At 43.8% G+C, this 23,099-nt stretch overlaps 1 protein-coding gene across 4 annotated transcripts; it reads right to left on the bottom strand.

Annotated features, from left to right (window-relative positions):
• Positions 1-2,199: 2,199 nt before the first annotated feature.
• LOC123150430 (zinc finger MYM-type protein 1) lies at positions 2,200-17,992 on the bottom strand. Of its 4 annotated transcripts, XM_044570283.1 has the most exons (6): positions 17,708-17,969; positions 16,371-17,510; positions 6,891-7,175; positions 6,750-6,806; positions 6,590-6,650; positions 2,200-2,694 (listed from the first exon to the last, which is right to left on the bottom strand). In XM_044570283.1, the coding sequence occupies exons 2-6, from the start codon at positions 17,460-17,462 to the stop codon at positions 2,576-2,578; spliced, it is 1,614 nt and encodes a 537-aa protein (XP_044426218.1). In that variant the 5' UTR covers positions 17,463-17,510; positions 17,708-17,969; the 3' UTR covers positions 2,200-2,575. The 4 variants fall into 4 exon arrangements, with proteins under 4 accessions (XP_044426218.1, XP_044426217.1, XP_044426220.1 ...); XM_044570282.1 differs by having other exon boundaries at positions 6,590-6,806; positions 17,708-17,992; XM_044570285.1 differs by lacking the exon at positions 6,891-7,175.
• Positions 17,993-23,099: the final 5,107 nt, after the last annotated feature.

Below are 23,099 nucleotides of genomic sequence, written 5' to 3'. Positions count from 1 at the left end.
GGACGAAGACGGGGTCTCTCCTGCACGCTCAAGCTGCCGCCACCTCCCTCCGCTCAAGCTGCCGCCACCTCCCTCCGCCTCCGCAGATTGCCATGGGATCCTCCCTCCGCTCAAGCTGCCGCCACCTCCAGATCGGCTCCCCCCGAATTTCACGCCGCTAGTCGTGACTGATGCATCGCTGGCATCTATAGAGAAGGGGTGGGTGGAGGTCGGGGGCCAGCATCGCCGGAGGTTGGAGAAGCTTCCGCCCCGCAAGAAGGAGACCGACCGCGCCCTCGCCTTCAAGCGGAGAGCATATGGGCTCTGTTTCCGGTGCTTGGCGGATGACCACTTCGTCGCCGACTGTCGTGGGCCTGTCACCTGCCTGGGCTGCGGCCGTTCTGGGCATCGCGAGCGTGGCTGCCCGGACCGCCTCCTTGCTAGCCACGGTCATCTCCGTAGCGCCCTGTTGCCGCCGGCTGCTCCTCGCCTTCCCAAGCACCCGCCCCCAGCTCCTTCACCGAGGTTGCAGAAGTGCTCGTGGGCCTCTATTGTTGCCGCTTCGACTGGGCTCGTTCAAGGGTCACCTTGTAGCAGCCCCGACGAGTCGACCTTGGCTGCTGATTTGGGGCTCTTGAAGCCCCTCTTTGCAGCTCAGACCGAGGCGCTACGCAACGAATTGCAGGCTCTGGTTACCGCTCGTGTGGAGGAGATCGTTCAACCCCTCCGTGACATGGCCGTTGCTCTGCAGGGTTGGGCGGCCCAGGTCTCGGGCCTCTTGGAGCGGCTGGAGGTTTTCAGTGGCAAAGTGGTTGATTTGCCGGCCTTCAATCAGTCTCCTGAGGAGCGAGAGGGAGGGATCTTGGGGAACAGTGGGGGATTTTCTTCCCTGGAGCCATTGGGTGTGCCTCCTCCCTGGTGCGAGCATGAGGAGCCGGCGCCCTCTGTTGTCGCCGATGATGTTCTTCCTGCTATGGATGTAGCTCTACACGAGATGGTATGTCAAGGTGAGGAGGAGCAAGCTAAGGTTGCTGAGAAAGTCACATCAAGCAATGTTTTGGAGCATTTTGAGGAGGCCTTACCTGATGGTTTGGTTGGAGAGGTGCCTCCCTTTGTCTCCTCTTCGGTGACGTTTGCTTCAGGGGGCATTACCAATATGGTGTCCTCTGGGTCCAAGGAGCCACTTGGCGATGTTGGTGTGCCATCAACCACCTTGTTGGATGAGTTTCTAAGCGGCTTCAGTTGCGCAGCGCCGCGGTCCTTGCTCGAAGAACCGATTCATGTGCGGATTGACGGGGCATCTACTTGTTCCGAGAGGCGTAGTGGACGTTTGGAGAAGAAGAACAGGAGCTGCAACATCCCTACTTCCAAGCGCGCTGAATATAGGTTGGCGGAGGCTTATGGGGAACTCCCGAAGGGGGTGGCATCTAAGAAAGGCTCCGAGGAGGATGTGCAAGAGAAGATGAACTCTTATCTTCGGATGTACAAGAAACCGCCTACGTCGACTGCGATCCAGGCAATTCGTGCATTGGTGGAGGCCAATGGTTGATCTCATGTTTCAAATGGGTAGGTGCGATTTCACTTCTAGTTGCAGGCCTATTCTTGAGGTTGCAGTGGTTGTCTTGGTCGGGTATGCTGTGTTGACGGTGGTCTTGGGCCTCGGCACCCTTGTATCTGGCTCGGACGACGTACCTTGAGTGCTAGGCCGGTGTGTGTGGTCTTCGCCGGTTTCCCTTAATTAACCGATGCATGTATGGTTTTTGGGTCCGGTTTTCCTTATTAACCGGACCAACTCTCTTCTTCTATATGCAAATGCGGGAGCTCCCCGCCCTCTGACAAGGTTTCGTCAAAAGTAACAACTAACAAGTATGGTGGAAATCTCAGTTCGGTATGTACTCACACTTTTCCTTAGCCAGATTCAGTTAATTCTGACAAACTGAAATTCAGTGCTGATTGTCATAATGCAAACTGACAATAAACACAATGTTTGCTTACTCGAAAATCATTGGTAGAAGAACCATGGAGCTGCTGCTCCACTCCTAGATGCATCCATTTCCACCTCGAGATCTGGTGCATATGCCTTGTAGAGCTGTAGTGTTACAAAAACACTTGAAAGACCCCTTGCTTACTTAATTTTGGTTCGTGCTGATCCGGGATATGATTGCTGGCAACTTGAAAGGAATATAACAGGGTGAGATTTTTGTCAAAAGAATTTCTAAATGACATGAATGCAGCAGTTAATTGATTAATTTAGAGGCGTGTTGTGTACAAATTGTTTTTGAACCGGGCATTACCCCTTTCCATTACTGCGACATAACGGAAATACAACCATTGTCCAGAGAATAAGGCGGGAAAGAGGAAAGCAGGTTCAAGCATCATCGGGAAACCCACCATGAGCACTCGCCATCGAGATTACTCACTGTGGGGCGAAAACCCGACGACACTATATATCCAAGTTCTACCCAAAGCAAAGCACCGTCTACGACTGGACCAAAACATATAACCAACTCCAACCAGGGCAACAGGCCCCAACCATCCTCACGCAGAAGGTCATCAGACTATCAAAATAAAGAGCAAGATCACAATCACCCCTCCTTCAACGAGCTCCTTCTTCCTGACAGGCCGTCGCGCATATCCTCATCAGCCGAGAAGCGTTCTCTTTCAGCTTTTCCCCTCCAGTTCTTAGCGTCACCGCGTCCTCTTGCTTCATCAGACCTGCCCAGTAACACAGCAACGCACAAGCAGAGAAGATGCATTCAAATGAAGTTTTGAGAAGGATATGCTCATAAGTAACTCTGTTCCGACAGGTCCAGATAGCCCAGCAAATGGCCGCAATGCCGGCCGTATAAAAGACGCCCCCCCCCCCCCCCCCCCCCCCCACCCCCCCTGGCAGGAACACATAGCACCACACATAAGCCTGCCATATATTGTTAGGACACTGGTCGGTGCCCAACATGCACCCCACCAATCTCCATGTAACTCTCGCAACAGGGCATGTGAAAGAAAGATGTTGGGAAGTCTCCCTTTCCCCACAAAACGAGCACTTTGGCTCCCCTTCCCACCCACGATGTTTCATCACGTCCCTAGTCAGCACCGCATCCTGCGACAATTGCCACATGAAAATCTGAATTTTCAAAGGAATACGCACACTCCAGATCCACCTATAGTAGCAACCTGAGATGTTTCTTTCTAGATATGTATACATGGACTTGGTTGTATAGTATGGTTTATGACCCAGACCCCATATGATAACATCATTCTCAGTGGAGGCACAAGCACTCCTGACACTCGAGATCATTTTTTGCCATTGCTCGCCGAGCTCCTGATTTAGCCTCCTTCGAAAGAAGGAAACAGGGTCAGCACCCAGGCAGTCTTTCACAACACAATCAGGGAAATTGCAAATAGCAAACAGGCGAGGGAATTGCATGGCAAAGGGAGCCTGATCACCAACAGGGTCTGCCCACAGCCGTGCTATGTTGCCAGATTGAACGGTCACCCTTCTACCAGCTATGTACAAATCTTTCACCTTCATAATAGCCTTCCAACAAGGAGAATCATTCATCTTCCCCTTGACGGACGCCACAGTTTCCCTGCTAAGATACTTAGCTCTGATGATATCCTGCCACAGGCCCTTTTTCATCTCAAGCTTCCACCACCACTTTACCAGGAGACATATATTTTGCCTATGGAGATCTTTCACTCCCAGACCTCATTTGTCTTTAGATCTACAGATCCTGGACCATCTAACAAGATAATACCGTTTTCTTTTTTTTTTGTAACTAAGCAATGCTAGATATGTTAGCATTTAACAGTGTCAGTCTCCCCCCAGAGGAAGCATTGCTCCCCAGACCTGACTCACACCTCTTTATATATTTTGTTTCTAAGAAGTCCCAATCAACACCCCTCAAAGCTGAATAATTGATCAGGACCCCAAGATATTTCATCGGAAAATGACCGATCTGACACCCAAAAATGTCAGCATATCTTTCCAGGATGCTATCATCCCCTCCCACACAAAGGATTTCACTCTGGTAATTGATTTTCAAACCAGATATGAGTTCGAACATGTATAGTAGCAGTTTCAAATTAATCGCTTTTTCAGGGTTATGTTCTATACACAACACCGTGTCATCTGCATACTGCAGAATAGTCACCCCCTTCTCCACCAAATCAGAGGCTAGCCCATCTATCAGGCCGTTATTTTGCGCCTGTAGCACCATCTTACACAGGCATTCAACAGCAATGTTAAACAAGAAAGGCGACACTGGGTCTCCTTGGCGAACCCCTTTATAACTCTGGAAGTAAGCCCCCGAAGTGTTATTCAATTTCACACTCACAATTCCATTTTGCAGGATGCTTTTCATCCAACTGCACCAAGTTTTACCAAACCCCCTAATTTCAAGGCATTTCAACCGAAACTCCCAATACACCTTGTCGTATGCTTTTTCAAAGTCAAGTTTAATGACAATCCCCACTTTTTTCTTCACATGAGTATGATGTAAAATCTCATGCAAAGTTAACACACCATCCATAATATTTCTATGCTTGATAAAAGCATTTTGGTGCTTACTAAACAGGTTGTCAGCATATGGGGCCGCTCTATTGTCAAGCACTTTCGTTATCAGCTTACAAGGGCACCTGAGCAAACAAATGGGTCTAACTGTTGAATTTTATTAGCCCCGTTAAGCTTGGGGAGAAGCGTGATTATCCCATAGTTCAGTCTATGCACATCCAAAGTCCCCTCGTGTCCAACAGTGATGATAAAACTCTGCTGGTATATTGTCAGGGCCATGGGCTCTGTTACTATTCATCCTAAACAGAGCATGCTTAACCTCCTTCTCTGAGAAAGGCCTTCATAGCATCTCATTATCCACCTCATCCAACTTCTCATCCACTGTCAACATGTTAGGATCTATTTGCAACAAGTTACCAGGAGCAGGTCCAAAAAGATTTTTATAGAAATCAGTGGCATGTCTCAAAAGATTATCAGTCCCCTCTATGACAATTTCTCCTACACAGAGGGAGTGGATAGTATTTTTTTCTTTTATTCCCATTAGGAATCTTCTGGTAATAGGCATTATTGCTGTCACCTTTAAGCAACCATCGTTCTTTTGACTGTTGCAACAATAAAAAGTTCTTCATTCACCAAAATCTCATTCAGCTCCACCAAAAGTTCTATTTTCTTACAAAAGATATCTGGGTTTAACACCCCTCTTTCCTCCTCCTCAATCTCAGCTAATTCCTACTTAATTCTTTGTTTCTTAATTTTTTTCATGGCCAAATTTGTTTGAGCCCCATCCTTTAAAGAATTTTCTGAACTGTTTTAACTCGATGTTTAAAACATCAATAGGGTCAGTGGCTCTAACATATTGATTCCAGATTTTCTCCACTAAAGGGAGAAAATTCTCAGATTTGAGCCAACTAATCTCAAACCTGAACTCTCTCTGTTGCGGCACTCTAACAACATGATTGTCAGAAGACACCAAAAGAGCATTATGGTCAGAGATATCCCTAAAAAATCTTCTTAATATTTACTTGGGGGAATAAATCTTCCCAATCACTACTCATGAGCACTCTATCTAGCTTTTCCGAAGTTGGATGGGATTGTCCATTAGTCCAAGTGTACAATCCTCCACTCATGAATATTTCACTCAGGCACATAGCATTTATCACAGAGTTGAACATGTCTGTGTAAATAGAACGATGCCAGTTTTTGTTTTTTTCTCCTTCATGTCTAAGAATATTAAAGTCCCCTCCAATCAGCAGAGGTGTTTGCACATGAGTGCAAAAATCAGCCAACTCAGTGAGAAACTCCTGTTTGTCACAGTCATGGGCTGCCCCATAAACAGTACACAGGGTCCACACTTTCTTCACTTTGACATCAAAAACAAAAACCTGGAGAATGAACTTGCCTTTTCTCCAAGCAATAACCACAAACTTCTCCTTCCTGACCCCACATAGAATCCCACCAGACCTACCAACAGATGGGACTCAGTCCCATTCAAAAGCATTGTAAGGGTCAATCTTCCTAAAGTGGCTATCTAGGAAATTTTTCTTATGGGTTTCTTGCAAACAAACAAAATCCAGAGAATGATCTTTAATAATATGGGAAATGCAGGAACTCATTCCATTTTTCCTGCCCACCTACAATTCCAAAAAAGACCAAACATATTTACCCAGGTTTCTTTTTTCTCCCCCCTGGTGGCCCTGGTATGATTGACAGGGCTGCCAGCATTATTTTTCTTCTAAGCTAACTCAACATTCTGGCTTCTAGTTGAAGGTCTAGAGATGGCCACTTTAATCTTTGGGCTCCTCTTCTTCCTAGACCTTACTAAAACGAATTCTTCCTCCAAATCTTCCTCACCATCATCCCAATCAAAGCTAAGAGGGGTCTTGTCCCCTTTTCCATTGGTAATATACATCATTTTCTCCTCCCCAGGAGCTTTCAACTCAGGATTACTAGTAGAACTATTATTTCTGGCCCTCTCTAGCTCTCTCAGAATATCAATACTAGAGAAATTGCTATCAGGAATAACAACCCCCATCTTAGCAGCTCTAAGCATAAGCTCATTATCAGAAAAGACATCGAATGAGTTGTGATTAGGATTACCTTCAAGGTTCCTCTTTTTTGGAATGGCCACAGCTCTATCTTGTATCTTGTCCTCCATGTTCTGCACATTCCTTGTACTGAATCTCAGAGTATCCTCAGATCTTAGTGGAGGAGTAGGAAGCACTTCCTCCACATCATCAGAAGAGACAGGGAATTGTACCATGTACTCCACATGCATATCAGCCTTGCTGTTCTTATCATCCATCACTTCTTCCACCTGGGCACAACCATTTTCCCCCAAGTGAGAAGTACAAATATCATAAATATCATCAAAAATGAGCTCATATATCGTGTTTTCTACCTCAATCTCATCAGCATTCTGCTTATTGTAATCAATAACAAGCAGTGCCTGAGATCCACCCAAATCTGCTTTTTCACATGCTTCCTGAGCAATAGAATCAATTAACAGTGTATTGTCCTCAGACTCCTCTGAATCTTCCAGGACTTCCTCAGCACTGTCATTAGGTACATCCTTCCCAGAAGTGCCACCCTCGTTAACACCAGAACCCGTTTCTTTCCCAGCACTTCGTGGGTCAGCACGTGCATGCTGCTTCCCATGGGATGAGTTTCCTTTCGCGTACTCAACCTGGGTCGTATTGCACTCTCTCTCAGGATCTCTGACAAAAAATTTCTCAATATCATAAAAGAAATCAAAGAAATGTGTTCCCAGAACAGCCTCTGCAACACCAGGGAGTTCGTCCACATTGCGACATCCCAGCTGGACTCGCACATATTCGGGCTTGTGCAAAGTGGTCATGTCAATCTCAAGGGGAACTACCAGTGATGAGACATAAGCCAGATTCCTCTCATTCCTCCGTTCCAAAGGAACGTTGGACACTCTAACCCATGCAACTTCCATAATACCTTTTGCACCAACGTTAGCTGATCAGGGAACGATCTTAACCACAACACCACAAGATCTAAGAGTCATCTTATCATTATAGCAAGCTTTCTTCACATCCCGTTGATTAGGAAAACGCATGACATAAGAGTTAGGGCCTATAGGACGTGCTGTGCAGTGCCATTTTGTCCTGATGTAATCGGAAAATGCATCTTCCAGCTCCTTGACACTCGCCTCTCCGTCAATAACAGTAATCACTACACTCATAGATCTCTCCTTAAGCTGCTTAGCGGTACAAGAATCAGGAATATAGAAGAACCCCTGGCCCTTGGCCTGAAACGCGCACGTAGGAGCAACACATTCCCACGGAAAAAAGGTACTGCAAATCGACACCAGGTGCCCCATCTTACTGCATCTCTCACAAAATGCTTGCGGACAACTAGCAGGAGTATGGCTAGTGGCCTTACAGATCAGGCATGGATCATAGGGTTTGGTTGGGGGCACCTGATTCAAAGATTCGCCCCGTTGGCGACGTTCGGGATCTGCTTCTTCCTGTTGTTGTCGATGACGAGCTCCGGAGGGTTAGGGTTTGGCTACTTCTCCACCCACAACCCCTCCAGATCTAGCTCGCTTGGCCCGATCCGCCGCGTCATCCCATCGCATGGTGTCGTCCGATCCTGACGCCGCCTGGTTGTTCGTCGTGAGGTCGTCCCCGTCCGCCTCCCGAGACCACGAGAAGCGGCCGCGGCCGCGGCCCCGATCGAAACGACCGGCGCCACGCCCGAATCGCCCCGTGCCGAAGCCCTCGCGCCGGTTCCCGCGGAAGAAGCGGCCACCGCGGTCCTCCATCTCCACCAGATCGCTCGGCTTGGAGGCCACCACCTCCGCAAAGGATCTGCGATCTCCTCCAACTTTCCCTTCCCACCACAGAAACGAGGGGGAAGAACTGGATCTAGGGTTTCATGGTGGCGCCGCCCAGAAGTGGGAAAAGGAAGCATCTAGGTCACAGATGGGCGCGGGGTGAGCTTTTGTACCTGTCGAGCGACCCGTCTCCCCGCCATGGCGTCCGTGATCTCTGTCCACGTGTCGCACATCCATGGCGGAATCCACGGGCGTGCCTGGATGTGGCCCAAGGACGCCCGCGCCCTGCCATCTCGTGCTCGCGGTATGTCGCGGTGTACCACACACACCATCACGTATCTGATGCGGCGGCGCCGCCTACCCCACCGGGATCCGGTCCCACACCCTGGCGATGTGGCACAGGAACACTAGTAGAAAACGGAGCTTTAAAACCGGTTCGTAAGGGCCTTTAGTGCCGGTTCCATAACCGGCACTAAAGGGTGGGCACTAAAGGCCCCCCCTTTAGTACCGGTTCGGCACGAACCGGCGCTAAAGTGCCACCACGTGGCGTGAGATCGCGCCCTGGTATGGGGGACCTTTAGTACCGGTTGGTGTTACCAACCGGTACTAAAGGTTTTTTTTGAAAATTTTGGAAAAAAAAATTGATTTTTTTTATTTTTAATTTTTTTGAATTATTTGATGATTTAGTCTCTAATCACCTCTCTTAACTGCTCAAGTGTGGATCACTCATTCCAAATCGCCTAACTTCCCGGCCGGTCACCTATCCTCTCACTTCCCCAGCCTGAGCATGCTTAACTTCGGAGTTCTATTCCCCCTACATTCCAAGTCTGCACTTGTTGTTTTCCTGACAAATGTAAGCTGTCAATCCTATTAACCCTCAGCAGTTAAGCTTGTCACACATTTCACCGTTTGAGTTTGAAACTATTATTCTAAAAAAACAGTAATTATTTAGTAACACTAATATTTCTTGAATAAGTTTGACCATAGTTTGACCATAGTTTGACCAGATTTGACCAAAATTCAAAAAATTGAAATAATTATTTAGTAACACTAATATTCTTGAATAATTATGTAGTAACATTAATACTTCTTGAATAAGTAGTTTGACCAGATTTAACCAAATTTTTTAAAAAGAACTGAAATTTGACCGTATCTTTTTTTCCTTTTGGAATTTGAGAATTCTAAAAAATTGCAAACAGGCCGTAGGTGGTCTCCATCGGATGCGGATTTTCGTGCTGAATTTTTTGATATATTATACGTTTTTTTCCGACATCGTATGCAAAAGTTATAGCCGTTTTACATTTTCCCTACACTTTTTGCAAAACATGTCCAAATTTAAGTTTTCAAATTTTCCTAACTAGTAGATGTAGTAATATAACTACCTCTCAAAGGATTTTATTTTTTGAAATTTTTATCATTTTCTTTTGATTTTTTTCAAAACTGAAATGGCGATACACGCGCGGGGGGGGGGGGGGGGGGAGTTTGAAAATTGGCCCCTTTAGTGTGGGTTCGTGGCACGAACCCATACTAAAGGCCTGTCCCCTTTAGTGTGGGTTCGTGGCACGAACCGGTACTATAGGTTAGACCTTTAGTACCGGTTTGTGTCACAAACCGCTACTAAAGGGGCTCGTAGGGACCCGGTTTGACGCCATCCTGCCACTACCTCTTTAGTACCGGTTCATGGTACGAACCGGTACTAAAGGCTCTAACACGAACCGGTACTAATGCATATGGTGCCTTTAGTGCGGGGCCAACTTCAAACCCACACTAATGTGTCTCACATTAGACCCTTTTTCTACTAGTGGAAGGAAACGGCTTGTCCCACGTTGATGCACTCCCTGACCCGGAGAAAGCGTGCATCGACCGTCACCCCCCTCTCATCGATCAGCACGATCCGGAGTGCGTCGTGTCGCAGCCGGATCTCACCGTCGGTGAAGACCAGAGTGCGTGCCGTCGTGAGGTCGGGTGCGAACGAGACCGACCAGCGTACGTCGCACGCCATCCTGTCCCCAGCTCTAAGAAAAATCATCATAACATGTAATATTATCCATGTTATGATGATTTCAATGTATATACTAACAGACAGAAAATAAATAAGCGCACCAACCAGTAGCTCTGAATTCCGTTGTGGACATCCCCATTCAGGCATTGCAACATGGCGACGGAACCGGCGCGGTAAAGATCGAGGGCGCCAATCTACTGCACATCTGTTGATTCACTGTTGATTCAAAGTATTGGCTAACTCCAACTGCTTGCCTGCTTGGCAGTGGAATGGTGCCAGTTCCCTGCAGCAGCTTGCAGCCAGCAGTGGAAGTAGGAACAAAGCACAACAAGTAATTTCCCTTGGCTGACGGCTGGCAATCTAAGCCAGCAGCGCAAGATGCCAATTATTTGGAGGATGGTTGATTAATGTCGAGCTCATGGATGCAGAAAATAGATCAGGGATTTAGTAATTCGGTTCAGACTTTACTGAGTTCAAATTTCTGCTCGCATTTAGTAAATAAGTTCGCGCTCATGGATACAAGGAATAAATCATGGCTGGGTGGCTTACAACGTTGTCACCGCGGGGCCGAGGGTTCTACTTTGTGGCTGCCGCGCCCCGGTGAGAGGAGGGGGGCTTGGTCGGGCAAGGCGGCCCATTCGCTGGGGGGCGCTTGGCGGAAGAAGAAGCATTCTCCGGTAAAAAAAAAGTAGCTTGCTATAAGGCTATAAGGCTATAGTGTTCTGAACAATGTCTCGCTAAATAAATCAGTGTGCAATGTCTCGCTAATAGTACGCTAATAACATATTTTAAGGGCCACACTATTTTGTCATAGCACGCTATATTTTTCATTGATTCTCCTACCCCTCACCCTTGCCGGGGGCAATGTCAGTCTGCTTGCTCCTCCCTCCAGTCCAGCCCAGTCTGACATGGTTGTTTTAGAGTTTAATTGTCGGAAATGCTAATAGGCGGGCGTTCGTTATGAAGGCCTAGGTGTTTTATTATAGATTAGTTTGAACCTTATTTCTTTCTGACGAGTTTAGTTTTCAAAGCCATTTAAATGTGTCAACTGCCCAGCGATGTGAGCGTGCGCGTGTAACAAACAATCCATGCACATGTCTTCACATAAAAATTATGATCTCATAAATGTATTGTAATTAGTTACAAAAATATAGAGAAACAACAACTAAGCAACATTATCTTATATTTATTGTTTGATGATGATGATTCTCTGTTGAAGGTCCATACATTAATGCGGTATATAATGCTTCATTCCATCGCTACTATATTGTTTAGAGCTTCATGTCCTTAATACTTCAAAATATGTAACAAAAATCGACTCCTCGGTTCAAAACCATCCCACATATGCATTACATAAAAAAATTCAAATGCAACATGTATACAATTGAGCATGGTGTAAATACTCACCCTGGATATTGAAATATGTATTGCTCCATCGTGCCATGAGTGTGAAACTAAAAATCAAATACCCAACAAAGCACTGCATGTATAAAATGTTACATTGTGTTTTGAATTGAAACAAATAGGATTGTAATGCACTGACAAGATTTATACCCATATGAGTTTGTTGGAACAACATGAACTTTGCATCCCCATATATATAAAGACTTCGTCCTTCAATGTAGGGTTTCTACATTGTTAACCATAGTTTTAAGTATATCCTTCCCCAAAGTAGGTATTAAAAGCGGGTCCAAAATAGACAATTTTTTAAAATTTTGATCCAAGACGAACAATAGGAATAGCCCAAGAATAGCCTAAGACAATAAAATTTGCAAAATGCATACATTTAAAATCAATCATTAAGCCAATTAAACACTCTTAGCAACAAAAATTAAAATCTTATCATATCACATTCTGAAATATGGTACTCATTGTTACCAGGCCAGCTATCAAACAATTGTGTCAACCTCACAACATCCATATTGTCACCACGACCTGGGTCTCATGCATAGTGGTACATCAACTAAGATAATAATAAGAAAACATTAGTAGTATGAGGCAAATGCAATATGTGATTATATTAACTTACATAAAATGTTTAGATTCATGTAGTGAACTGGAATGTATCTAAAAGATGGATGTCGTGGCACACTACTATCCAAATAGCTATGTTAAAGCAATCAACACTCATGTATTCATCATTTCTTAATATGTTCTTATTTGTCTAAAATTTAAACAAATAAGTAACATATTAAAAGATAATGAATACATGGATGTTAATTACTTTAATATGGTTATGCGGATACTAGGGTGCCACGACATCCATCTTGTTAGAAACATTCCAGTTCACTACATGGATCTAAACTTTTGTGTAAGTTACTATAATTACATATTATATTTTGCGTCATATAACTAATGTTATCTTTATTATTAGTTAGCCCATGTCCCACTATGCACGGTGCCGAAGTTGTCATGACAATATGGAAGTTTGCTAGGTTAACATAGTTGTTTGATAGTTAGCTTGATAGCAATGAATATCATATCTCAGAATGTGACATGGTAAGATTTTAATTCTTCGTTACTAAGAATAGTTTATTTGGTCTTAATGGTTAATGTATTTCTAAATGTATGCACCGCTGTAAATTTTATTGCCTTCGAATATTATTGGGCTATTCCTAATGTTCGTCTTATATCAAAATAAAAAATGCATCAATTATGGACCGGCTTCCAATACCTACTTTGGGGAAGAATGTATTCAAAACTATGGTCAACAATGTAATCCTTGCGCTCCAAGTTGCAAACTCTGCATTGAAGGTCTCTAGATGGGGATGCAAAGTTCCTGTGCTTCCGACAAACTCATATTGGTATGAATCTTGTCAAAATGTGTAACATTTCATACATGCATTTTATTTTTTTAATTTCACGCACTCATGACACGATGGAGCGCTAAGTTTTCCAGTACCCATGCTCATTTGTATACAAGTTGTACATGATTTTTTATAACAACGTTGTATAATGCTTATGTAGGATGGTTTCGAACTGAGGAGACAACTTTTGGTACATATTTTGAAGTATGAAGAGAATGAAGCTCTAAACAATATCCTAGCCATGGAACGAAGCATTATAGATCGCATCAATAGATAGACCTTCATGAGGGAATCATCATAAAGACATAGTAGATAGTGTTGTTTAGCTATTGTTTTTAAAATATTTTTATAACTAATTATAATGTGATTGAGCGGCATACTAGGATGGTGCAGTTAAATATGGCGTGATGGGAAAAACAACTGGATGAAAAAACCGATGAAGAGAAGTGATGGGAGGGGAGAATCAGTGGACGAAGAGGCCACAAGAGAAGTGATGCCAACGGAGGCCACAACTTGATACATTATGGTAGTGGAAAATACACGCTGCAAGAATCAACGCTAAGCAGAAAAAAGTTTGTGCGATTAACAAAATCTGTGGACGGGAATATATACTGGGACTGGCTTCCATTGTTGTGCTGGACTGTTATAAGATCTACTTCCTCTATCCGAAAATACGTCTAGATACATCTTTTTTATCAATTTTGATGACAAGTAAGGAACTACTACACATGAACATGCATAAACTAGCTTGCTTGATGGACTTACCGATCACATCACCCACAAAGAAGGAAAAGACTTACCCTGCTCGTTGGGCAGTGTACAGGGCGCGAAGTTGTTGGAGGCGTGCAACACAGCAGAGTGTCGACGGCGCGCGGCGGAGGAAGTCGTCGGCAGCGGAGAGGGGGTACGGTGTTGCCGTGGAGGGCTTCGGCGGAGGAGGACGAGGAGGAGGAGCGTAGGGCGCCAGAGGACGGCGCCTGGTGGCCCGTGGGCACTGGCCGGAAGGCCATGTGCGGCGGCGCCGCAGCGTGCTCGTGTGCCGATCTGGTTAGGGATTATAGGTTAGCCTTTTTTGTAGGGTTTTAGACGTGCGCGTGCGCACCAAGGGCACCGATCGCATTCTTTTCGTCTTTATATGGGCCACGCCTGGCAACATTTATTTGATCCTTTTCTACTGGGCCGCGTTGTTTTTCTCTGTGGGTTCAGGCCTCAGCTGCTTTTTTTTAGGGATTTCACTAGTTAAAGGGTATCCTTGCAGCAGTGCGGATTTTTGGAGGCCGAGCTCCAGTGAGCTCGGTATTTTGAAAAAAAATCAAAAAGCGTATTTAAAAGTTCCAAAAAAATCTGAAAAAAATACCATGAAAACTTATATGTATTCTGCAAGAACGTGTTAAATTTCGTCGAAAAATGTTGTGATTTGTAAGCTGTACAAAAATAACAAATTTCTGGCCCAATAACAAAAATAAAAGGCCCATTAAAAAATGTGTATTTGTCTTTTTCCTGTACACCACATGTAAATGTATAATACTGTGAAATTTTGCATATACATAATATACATGTGCATGTGTGTTCAAAAAATAAATTTGAAATTTTTCGCGCTCCAAAAAAATAAAAATTGAAAAACGAGCTCACTGGAGCTCGGCCTCCGTTGGCATTTTCCGATCCTTTGTAGCGTGTATTTTCCAGTACCAAGGGTGTGTGTTTACACAATGCCCATGGCAACAGAGACAAATGATATTACGGATGATTGCATGTGTTCTATAAAGATGTTGACAAAGTAGAGTATCGGTTGTTCGCACCAACACCCTATGTTTTTATAGCAAACAGCAGGACTCTTATGTTTTTATAGCAAACACCAAGACCCTATGTTTATTTAACAACCACCATGCCCCTATGATGGCCTTGCCTTTGGTGGTCCAGAACCATTGTGGTCGATTTGGTCTCAGAGCAAGTTTAAGCTGCACCAGCGTCAACAACGTGATCACCGCCCCCAAACTATTGACCCGAGACATACACTCCTTGCCGGCGGCTCGAGTCGAGATTTTGAGCATGTAAGGCTTCTCCCACGATACAATATATCGTCGAAACACAATTGTGTGATTTATTTTTTCTTTCCCGACGCCTTGGTCCGAGTAGTAGTTTAGGTTTTGTTAGTCCCTGCAAGGGTGATTTATTTTTTCTTTCTCGACGCCTTGACTTTCCGAATGTTATCGACAAGGTTAGGCCGCCTCTGGTTTGGGAGCGGCAACAATGACGTGTCGACGGCTCGTCCCGGCGGCATCGATGGTTGTTCAGTGGTCCAAGGTCCTCAATGTTATTCTCATTATGTCTAGGGTGTTATGTGCTTATGATGTAATCAGAGCCCGTTTTCCAAACAAGAAAACTTTTCCCTTTGGATGGAAAGGCGCGACGGCTTTTCACGAGTTTGAGTCCCGGGCGGTTGTAAGCAGCGCGAAGACCATCCGTGCATGCAGGAAAGATGTCCCGTTGTAACCGCGCGACCCATGTGGCAAGCAATCGAACCAATTCAAAGAAGAAGAAAAGACGATCCATTTGTACACATTCTTTTTGCCTTCTTTAAACTACGTAATTTTTTTTCAAGCACAATTTCTAAATTACGCAATGCTTTGATGGACACGTCGCTAATGCTACTTTCCTTTTTTCCTTTTCAGTGAAACAGTGCAGTTCTTATTCTTAAGATATATATAAGACTGTTTTGTCACCCAGGATAACATCATTTGATTTTGATGGACACGTCGCTATGCTGCTCTCTTCTTTTTGTAGAGAAGCAACGTGCAGATTGCTTGAACCCTGTGCCCCGAGAGGGGAGGGGAAAGGGATAGTATCTCCGATTTGTTGGTTGAATAATCTAAATGTTTTAACAAATAAATGGCATATTAGTATAATTATTATAGGAGCAGCAGCTTGATTTGAAGGCGTTATTTTATCATCCCGTTGCAACCCACAAACCCTTTTTTGCTAGTAATAAATAATAATAATAGCAGCACCTTTTCTCTTTGGATGATCCATTGACAACGGATTTAAGATTAATAATAATAATAATAGCCCCGAGAGGGAAGGTTTGGATGATCCATTGACAACGTGCAAACGATGAGCATAGCAGTGGACATAGTACGCATACGGGCATTCTCTAAGAAAAAGAGCTTGCAAACCATTGAACTCCCCCCTCATATTACTAGCCCCATCGTACCCCTGTCCACGAAGGTTCTGAACATCAAAAGCATGTTTGGATAACAAAGAACTCAATACCTCTTTAAGTGTTGCGGCTTTGGTGTTCGTCACATGTATCAAGTCAAAGAACCGCTCTTGCAATATACGATCTTCATCAACGAATCTGAGAACCAATGCCATCTGCTCTCTTTTTGCTACATCACATGTCTCGTCCACTAGAATAGAAAACTTAGAATTCCCAATCTCTTCACGGATATGTTTCCTAACTTTAAATGCATAAATACCCAATATCTCTTGTTGGATTTCATGTGATGTGTACTTTGAACTGTATGGAGCATTCTCCAAAATAACTTCAGCAATCTCAGGATTGAATTCTGCAAGGAGCTTTAATAGTTCAATAAAGTTCCCTTTGTTCTTTGACTCTGGTGTTTCATCATGGCCTCTAAATGCACAAGATTGTGATGTCAACCACTTAACAGCTGCAATTGATACTTTCACCCTCAGCTGGTTTCTTTCTGTCTTCCTCTCGTTGCCCACTGCTACAACATTTCCTAAATGGCCTTGCTGATTCAAGAAGTCATGATATGCTTTGGTTGCATTATTATGTACAGAGCAAGGTTCAGAACCTATATGGTTTAAGAATGCACATTTCTTTCCATCATGGACCTTCTTCCAATTTACAAATCCTCGCACTGTAAAGACATCTGAACCACCTCGCTTGTTTTTATTGTTGCTGAACAAGAAACAATAGAAGCAATATGCACGATGACTGTCCTCCGAGTACTCCAACCATGATGGGAAATCCTTGAACCAGTCATATTTAAAGCGTCGTTTGCGACCTTCTGGACCGTAAGCTTTGTAATCCTTCAAGCGGGGCTGCATAATACCAAGCTTCAAATACGCTCGCCGCACATCATCTCTTTGATTAGGTGGATATTGCCAAATCTGTGGACGTAGTGCTGGATCCCGCTGCAAGAATTCAATCCCTCGAAATTGTACTTCATTTGTTTGAGTTTGATGGCCTTGTTGCTGAGGCATCGAAGGATGTGGTCCATGTTGCTCAAATTCGAGCAACAACAGAGGAGGCGGAACAGGAATTTCTTCTGTTGCTAGTGGTTTCATCAGCTTCACATTCAGTTGAATCACCTCTCTTTCTTTTGAAAAACGCATCAATTGTTTTCCCCTTAAGCATCACTGTCTCCCTTGTTCCCTCTTAATCTGTAAAGGACATTTATCTATTTCAGTATAAAATCCAATTGACAAAATCTAACTGACAAAATCAATGACCAGATGACCTAATTAGAATCTTCCTCCACTAAGGTAACAAAACTACAGAATCACAATATTCCAACTTTCCAGAATTTCCATAGGGGAGAGATTGAGAGAGATACAGCCAGGGAGGGGAATCTGCTCACCGAGGCACTGTTGCGCGGGGTCGACGGGGCCTAATGCTATAGCGGACAGCCACAACCGAGGCAGAAGTGGATGAACCTGAGCGGAGGAGGGAGTCGACCAACCCCTAGCCAGCCACCCGCCAGCCGGCCAGCGGTCGCCCCACGCCGGCAGGCCACAGCGCAGTTCCCAGTCGCCGGTGCCCCACGCCCACGCTCAGCCGTCCGTGGTCGCAAGTCAAAGGCCAAAGGGGATAAGGATTCTGGAGTGGAGTTGGTCGCTGCATCCAGGCATCGTAGACTAGGCCTAGTTGATAAGCGGGCCTGTGGGCTGTATGTATACATAGGGGTAGTAAAAAAATTTCATTTTTGCTGGGGGGGCGACGGCCCAGGTTCGCCCCCACGAAGCTCCGCCGTTGTTCAAACCCACACTAATGTGTCTCACATTAGACCCTTTTTCTACTAGTGGAAGGAAACGGCCTGTCCCACGTTGATGCACTCCCTGACCCGGAGAAAGCGTGCATCGACCGTCACCCCCCTCTCATCGATCAGCACGATCCGGAGTGCGTCGTGTCGCAGCCGGATCTCGCCGTCGGTGAAGACCAGAGTGCGTGCCGTCGTGAGGTCGGGTGCGAACGAGACCGACCAGCGTACGTCGCACGCCATCCTGTCCCCAGCTTTAAGAAAAATCATCATAACATGTAATATTATCCATGTTATGATGATTTCAATGTATATACTAACAGACAGAAAATAAATAAGCGCACCAACCAGTAGCTCTGAATTCCGTTGTGGACATCCCCATTCAGGCATTGCAACATGGCGACGGAACCGGCGCGGTAAAGATCGAGGGCGCCAATCTACTGCACATCTGTTGATTCACTGTTGATTCAAAGTATTGGCTAACTCCAACTGCTTGCCTGCTTGGCAGTGGAATGGTGCCAGTTCCCTGCAGCAGCTTGCAGCCAGCAGTGGAAGTAGGAACAAAGCACAACAAGTAATTTCCCTTGGCTGACGGCTGGCAATCTAAGCCAGCAGCGCAAGATGCCAATTATTTGGAGGATGGTTGATTAATGTCGAGCTCATGGATGCAGAAAATAGATCAGGGATTTAGTAATTCGGTTCAGACTTTACTGAGTTCAAATTTCTGCTCGCATTTAGTAAATAAGTTCGCGCTCATGGATACAAGGAATAAATCATGGCTGGGTGGCTTACAACGTTGTCACCGCGGGGCCGAGGGTTCTACTTTGTGGCTGCCGCGCCCCGGTGAGAGGAGGGGGGCTTGGTCGGGCAAGGCGGCCCATTCGCTGGGGGGCGCTTGGCGGAAGAAGAAGCATTCTCCGGTAAAAAAAAAGTAGCTTGCTATAAGGCTATAAGGCTATAGTGTTCTGAACAATGTCTCGCTAAATAAATCAGTGTGCAATGTCTCGCTAATAGTACGCTAATAACATATTTTAAGGGCCACACTATTTTGTCATAGCACGCTATATTTTTCATTGATTCTCCTACCCCTCACCCTTGCCGGGGGCAATGTCAGTCTGCTTGCTCCTCCCTCCAGTCCAGCCCAGTCTGACATGGTTGTTTTAGAGTTTAATTGTCGGAAATGCTAATAGGCGGGCGTTCGTTATGAAGGCCTAGGTGTTTTATTATAGATTAGTTTGAACCTTATTTCTTTCTGACGAGTTTAGTTTTCAAAGCCATTTAAATGTGTCAACTGCCCAGCGATGTGAGCGTGCGCGTGTAACAAACAATCCATGCACATGTCTTCACATAAAAATTATGATCTCATAAATGTATTGTAATTAGTTACAAAAATATAGAGAAACAACAACTAAGCAACATTATCTTATATTTATTGTTTGATGATGATGATTCTCTGTTGAAGGTCCATACATTAATGCGGTATATAATGCTTCATTCCATCGCTACTATATTGTTTAGAGCTTCATGTCCTTAATACTTCAAAATATGTAACAAAAATCGACTCCTCGGTTCAAAACCATCCCACATATGCATTACATAAAAAAATTCAAATGCAACATGTATACAATTGAGCATGGTGTAAATACTCACCCTGGATATTGAAATATGTATTGCTCCATCGTGCCATGAGTGTGAAACTAAAAATCAAATACCCAACAAAGCACTGCATGTATAAAATGTTACATTGTGTTTTGAATTGAAACAAATAGGATTGTAATGCACTGACAAGATTTATACCCATATGAGTTTGTTGGAACAACATGAACTTTGCATCCCCATATATATAAAGACTTCGTCCTTCAATGTAGGGTTTCTACATTGTTAACCATAGTTTTAAGTATATCCTTCCCCAAAGTAGGTATTAAAAGCGGGTCCAAAATAGACAATTTTTTAAAATTTTGATCCAAGACGAACAATAGGAATAGCCCAAGAATAGCCTAAGACAATAAAATTTGCAAAATGCATACATTTAAAATCAATCATTAAGCCAATTAAACACTCTTAGCAACAAAAAATTAAAATCTTATCATATCACATTCTGAAATATGGTACTCATTGTTACCAGGCCAGCTATCAAACAATTGTGTCAACCTCACAACATCCATATTGTCACCACGACCTGGGTCTCATGCATAGTGGTACATCAACTAAGATAATAATAAGAAAACATTAGTAGTATGAGGCAAATGCAATATGTGATTATATTAACTTACATAAAATGTTTAGATTCATGTAGTGAACTGGAATGTATCTAAAAGATGGATGTCGTGGCACACTACTATCCAAATAGCTATGTTAAAGCAATCAACACTCATGTATTCATCATTTCTTAATATGTTCTTATTTGTCTAAAATTTAAACAAATAAGTAACATATTAAAAGATAATGAATACATGGATGTTAATTACTTTAATATGGTTATGCGGATACTAGGGTGCCACGACATCCATCTTGTTAGAAACATTCCAGTTCACTACATGGATCTAAACTTTTGTGTAAGTTACTATAATTACATATTATATTTTGCGTCATATAACTAATGTTATCTTTATTATTAGTTAGCCCATGTCCCACTATGCACGGTGCCGAAGTTGTCATGACAATATGGAAGTTTGCTAGGTTAACATAGTTGTTTGATAGTTAGCTTGATAGCAATGAATATCATATCTCAGAATGTGACATGGTAAGATTTTAATTCTTCGTTACTAAGAATAGTTTATTTGGTCTTAATGGTTAATGTATTTCTAAATGTATGCACCGCTGTAAATTTTATTGCCTTCGAATATTATTGGGCTATTCCTAATGTTCGTCTTATATCAAAATAAAAAATGCATCAATTATGGACCGGCTTCCAATACCTACTTTGGGGAAGAATGTATTCAAAACTATGGTCAACAATGTAATCCTTGCGCTCCAAGTTGCAAACTCTGCATTGAAGGTCTCTAGATGGGGATGCAAAGTTCCTGTGCTTCCGACAAACTCATATTGGTATGAATCTTGTCAAAATGTGTAACATTTCATACATGCATTTTATTTTTTTAATTTCACGCACTCATGACACGATGGAGCGCTAAGTTTTCCAGTACCCATGCTCATTTGTATACAAGTTGTACATGATTTTTTATAACAACGTTGTATAATGCTTATGTAGGATGGTTTCGAACTGAGGAGACAACTTTTGGTACATATTTTGAAGTATGAAGAGAATGAAGCTCTAAACAATATCCTAGCCATGGAACGAAGCATTATAGATCGCATCAATAGATAGACCTTCATGAGGGAATCATCATAAAGACATAGTAGATAGTGTTGTTTAGCTATTGTTTTTAAAATATTTTTATAACTAATTATAATGTGATTGAGCGGCATACTAGGATGGTGCAGTTAAATATGGCGTGATGGGAAAAACAACTGGATGAAAAAACCGATGAAGAGAAGTGATGGGAGGGGAGAATCAGTGGACGAAGAGGCCACAAGAGAAGTGATGCCAACGGAGGCCACAACTTGATACATTATGGTAGTGGAAAATACACGCTGCAAGAATCAACGCTAAGCAGAAAAAAGTTTGTGCGATTAACAAAATCTGTGGACGGGAATATATACTGGGACTGGCTTCCATTGTTGTGCTGGACTGTTATAAGATCTACTTCCTCTATCCGAAAATACGTCTAGATACATCTTTTTTATCAATTTTGATGACAAGTAAGGAACTACTACACATGAACATGCATAAACTAGCTTGCTTGATGGACTTACCGATCACATCACCCACAAAGAAGGAAAAGACTTACCCTGCTCGTTGGGCAGTGTACAGGGCGCGAAGTTGTTGGAGGCGTGCAACACAGCAGAGTGTCGACGGCGCGCGGCGGAGGAAGTCGTCGGCAGCGGAGAGGGGGTACGGTGTTGCCGTGGAGGGCTTCGGCGGAGGAGGACGAGGAGGAGGAGCGTAGGGCGCCAGAGGACGGCGCCTGGTGGCCCGTGGGCACTGGCCGGAAGGCCATGTGCGGCGGCGCCGCAGCGTGCTCGTGTGCCGATCTGGTTAGGGATTATAGGTTAGCCTTTTTTGTAGGGTTTTAGACGTGCGCGTGCGCACCAAGGGCACCGATCGCATTCTTTTCGTCTTTATAATATGGGCCACGCCTGGCAACATTTATTTGATCCTTTTCTACTGGGCCGCGTTGTTTTTCTCTGTGGGTTCAGGCCTCAGCTGCTTTTTTTTAGGGATTTCACTAGTTAAAGGGTATCCTTGCAGCAGTGCGGATTTTTGGAGGCCGAGCTCCAGTGAGCTCGGTATTTTGAAAAAAAATCAAAAAGCGTATTTAAAAGTTCCAAAAAAATCTGAAAAAAATACCATGAAAACTTATATGTATTCTGCAAGAACGTGTTAAATTTCGTCGAAAAATGTTGTGATTTGTAAGCTGTACAAAAATAACAAATTTCTGGCCCAATAACAAAAATAAAAGGCCCATTAAAAATGTGTATTTGTCTTTTTCCTGTACACCACATGTAAATGTATAATACTGTGAAATTTTGCATATACATAGTATACATGTGCATGTGTGTTCAAAAAATAAATTTGAAATTTTTCGCGCTCCAAAAAAATAAAAATTGAAAAACGAGCTCACTGGAGCTCGGCCTCCGTTGGCATTTTCCGATCCTTTGTAGCGTGTATTTTCCAGTACCAAGGGTGTGTATTTACACAATGCCCATGGCAACAGAGACAAATGATATTACGGATGATTGCATGTGTTCTATAAAGATGTTGACAAAGTAGAGTATCGGTTGTTCGCACCAACACCCTATGTTTTTATAGCAAACAGCAGGACTCTTATGTTTTTATAGCAAACACCAAGACCCTATGTTTATTTAACAACCACCATGCCCCTATGATGGCCTTGCCTTTGGTGGTCCAGAACCATTGTGGTCGATTTGG

This window comes from Triticum aestivum, chromosome 7A (assembly GCF_018294505.1).
Source record: "Triticum aestivum cultivar Chinese Spring chromosome 7A, IWGSC CS RefSeq v2.1, whole genome shotgun sequence".
Taxonomy (NCBI): domain Eukaryota; kingdom Viridiplantae; phylum Streptophyta; class Magnoliopsida; order Poales; family Poaceae; genus Triticum; species Triticum aestivum.
Note: the sequence above shows the minus strand (reverse complement) of the source record. Positions and strands in the feature narration are given on the sequence as shown.

What these genes read in the sequence shown, in the direction of transcription:
- LOC123150430 (XM_044570282.1), bottom strand. Translation starts at nt 17,462, where the DNA reads ATGCGTTTTTCAAAAGAAAGAGAGGTGATTCAACTGAATGTGAAGCTG. An exon ending in AAGCCGCAACACTTAAAGAG is followed by an intron (nt 7,176 to 16,370) that starts GTATTGAGTTCT and finishes AATACGACCCAG; the next exon opens with GTTGAGTACGCGAAAGGAAA. An exon ending in AAAAAAGAGGAACCTTGAAG is followed by an intron (nt 2,695 to 6,589) that starts GTAATCCTAATC and finishes GTTACTGGGCAG; the next exon opens with GTCTGATGAAGCAAGAGGAC.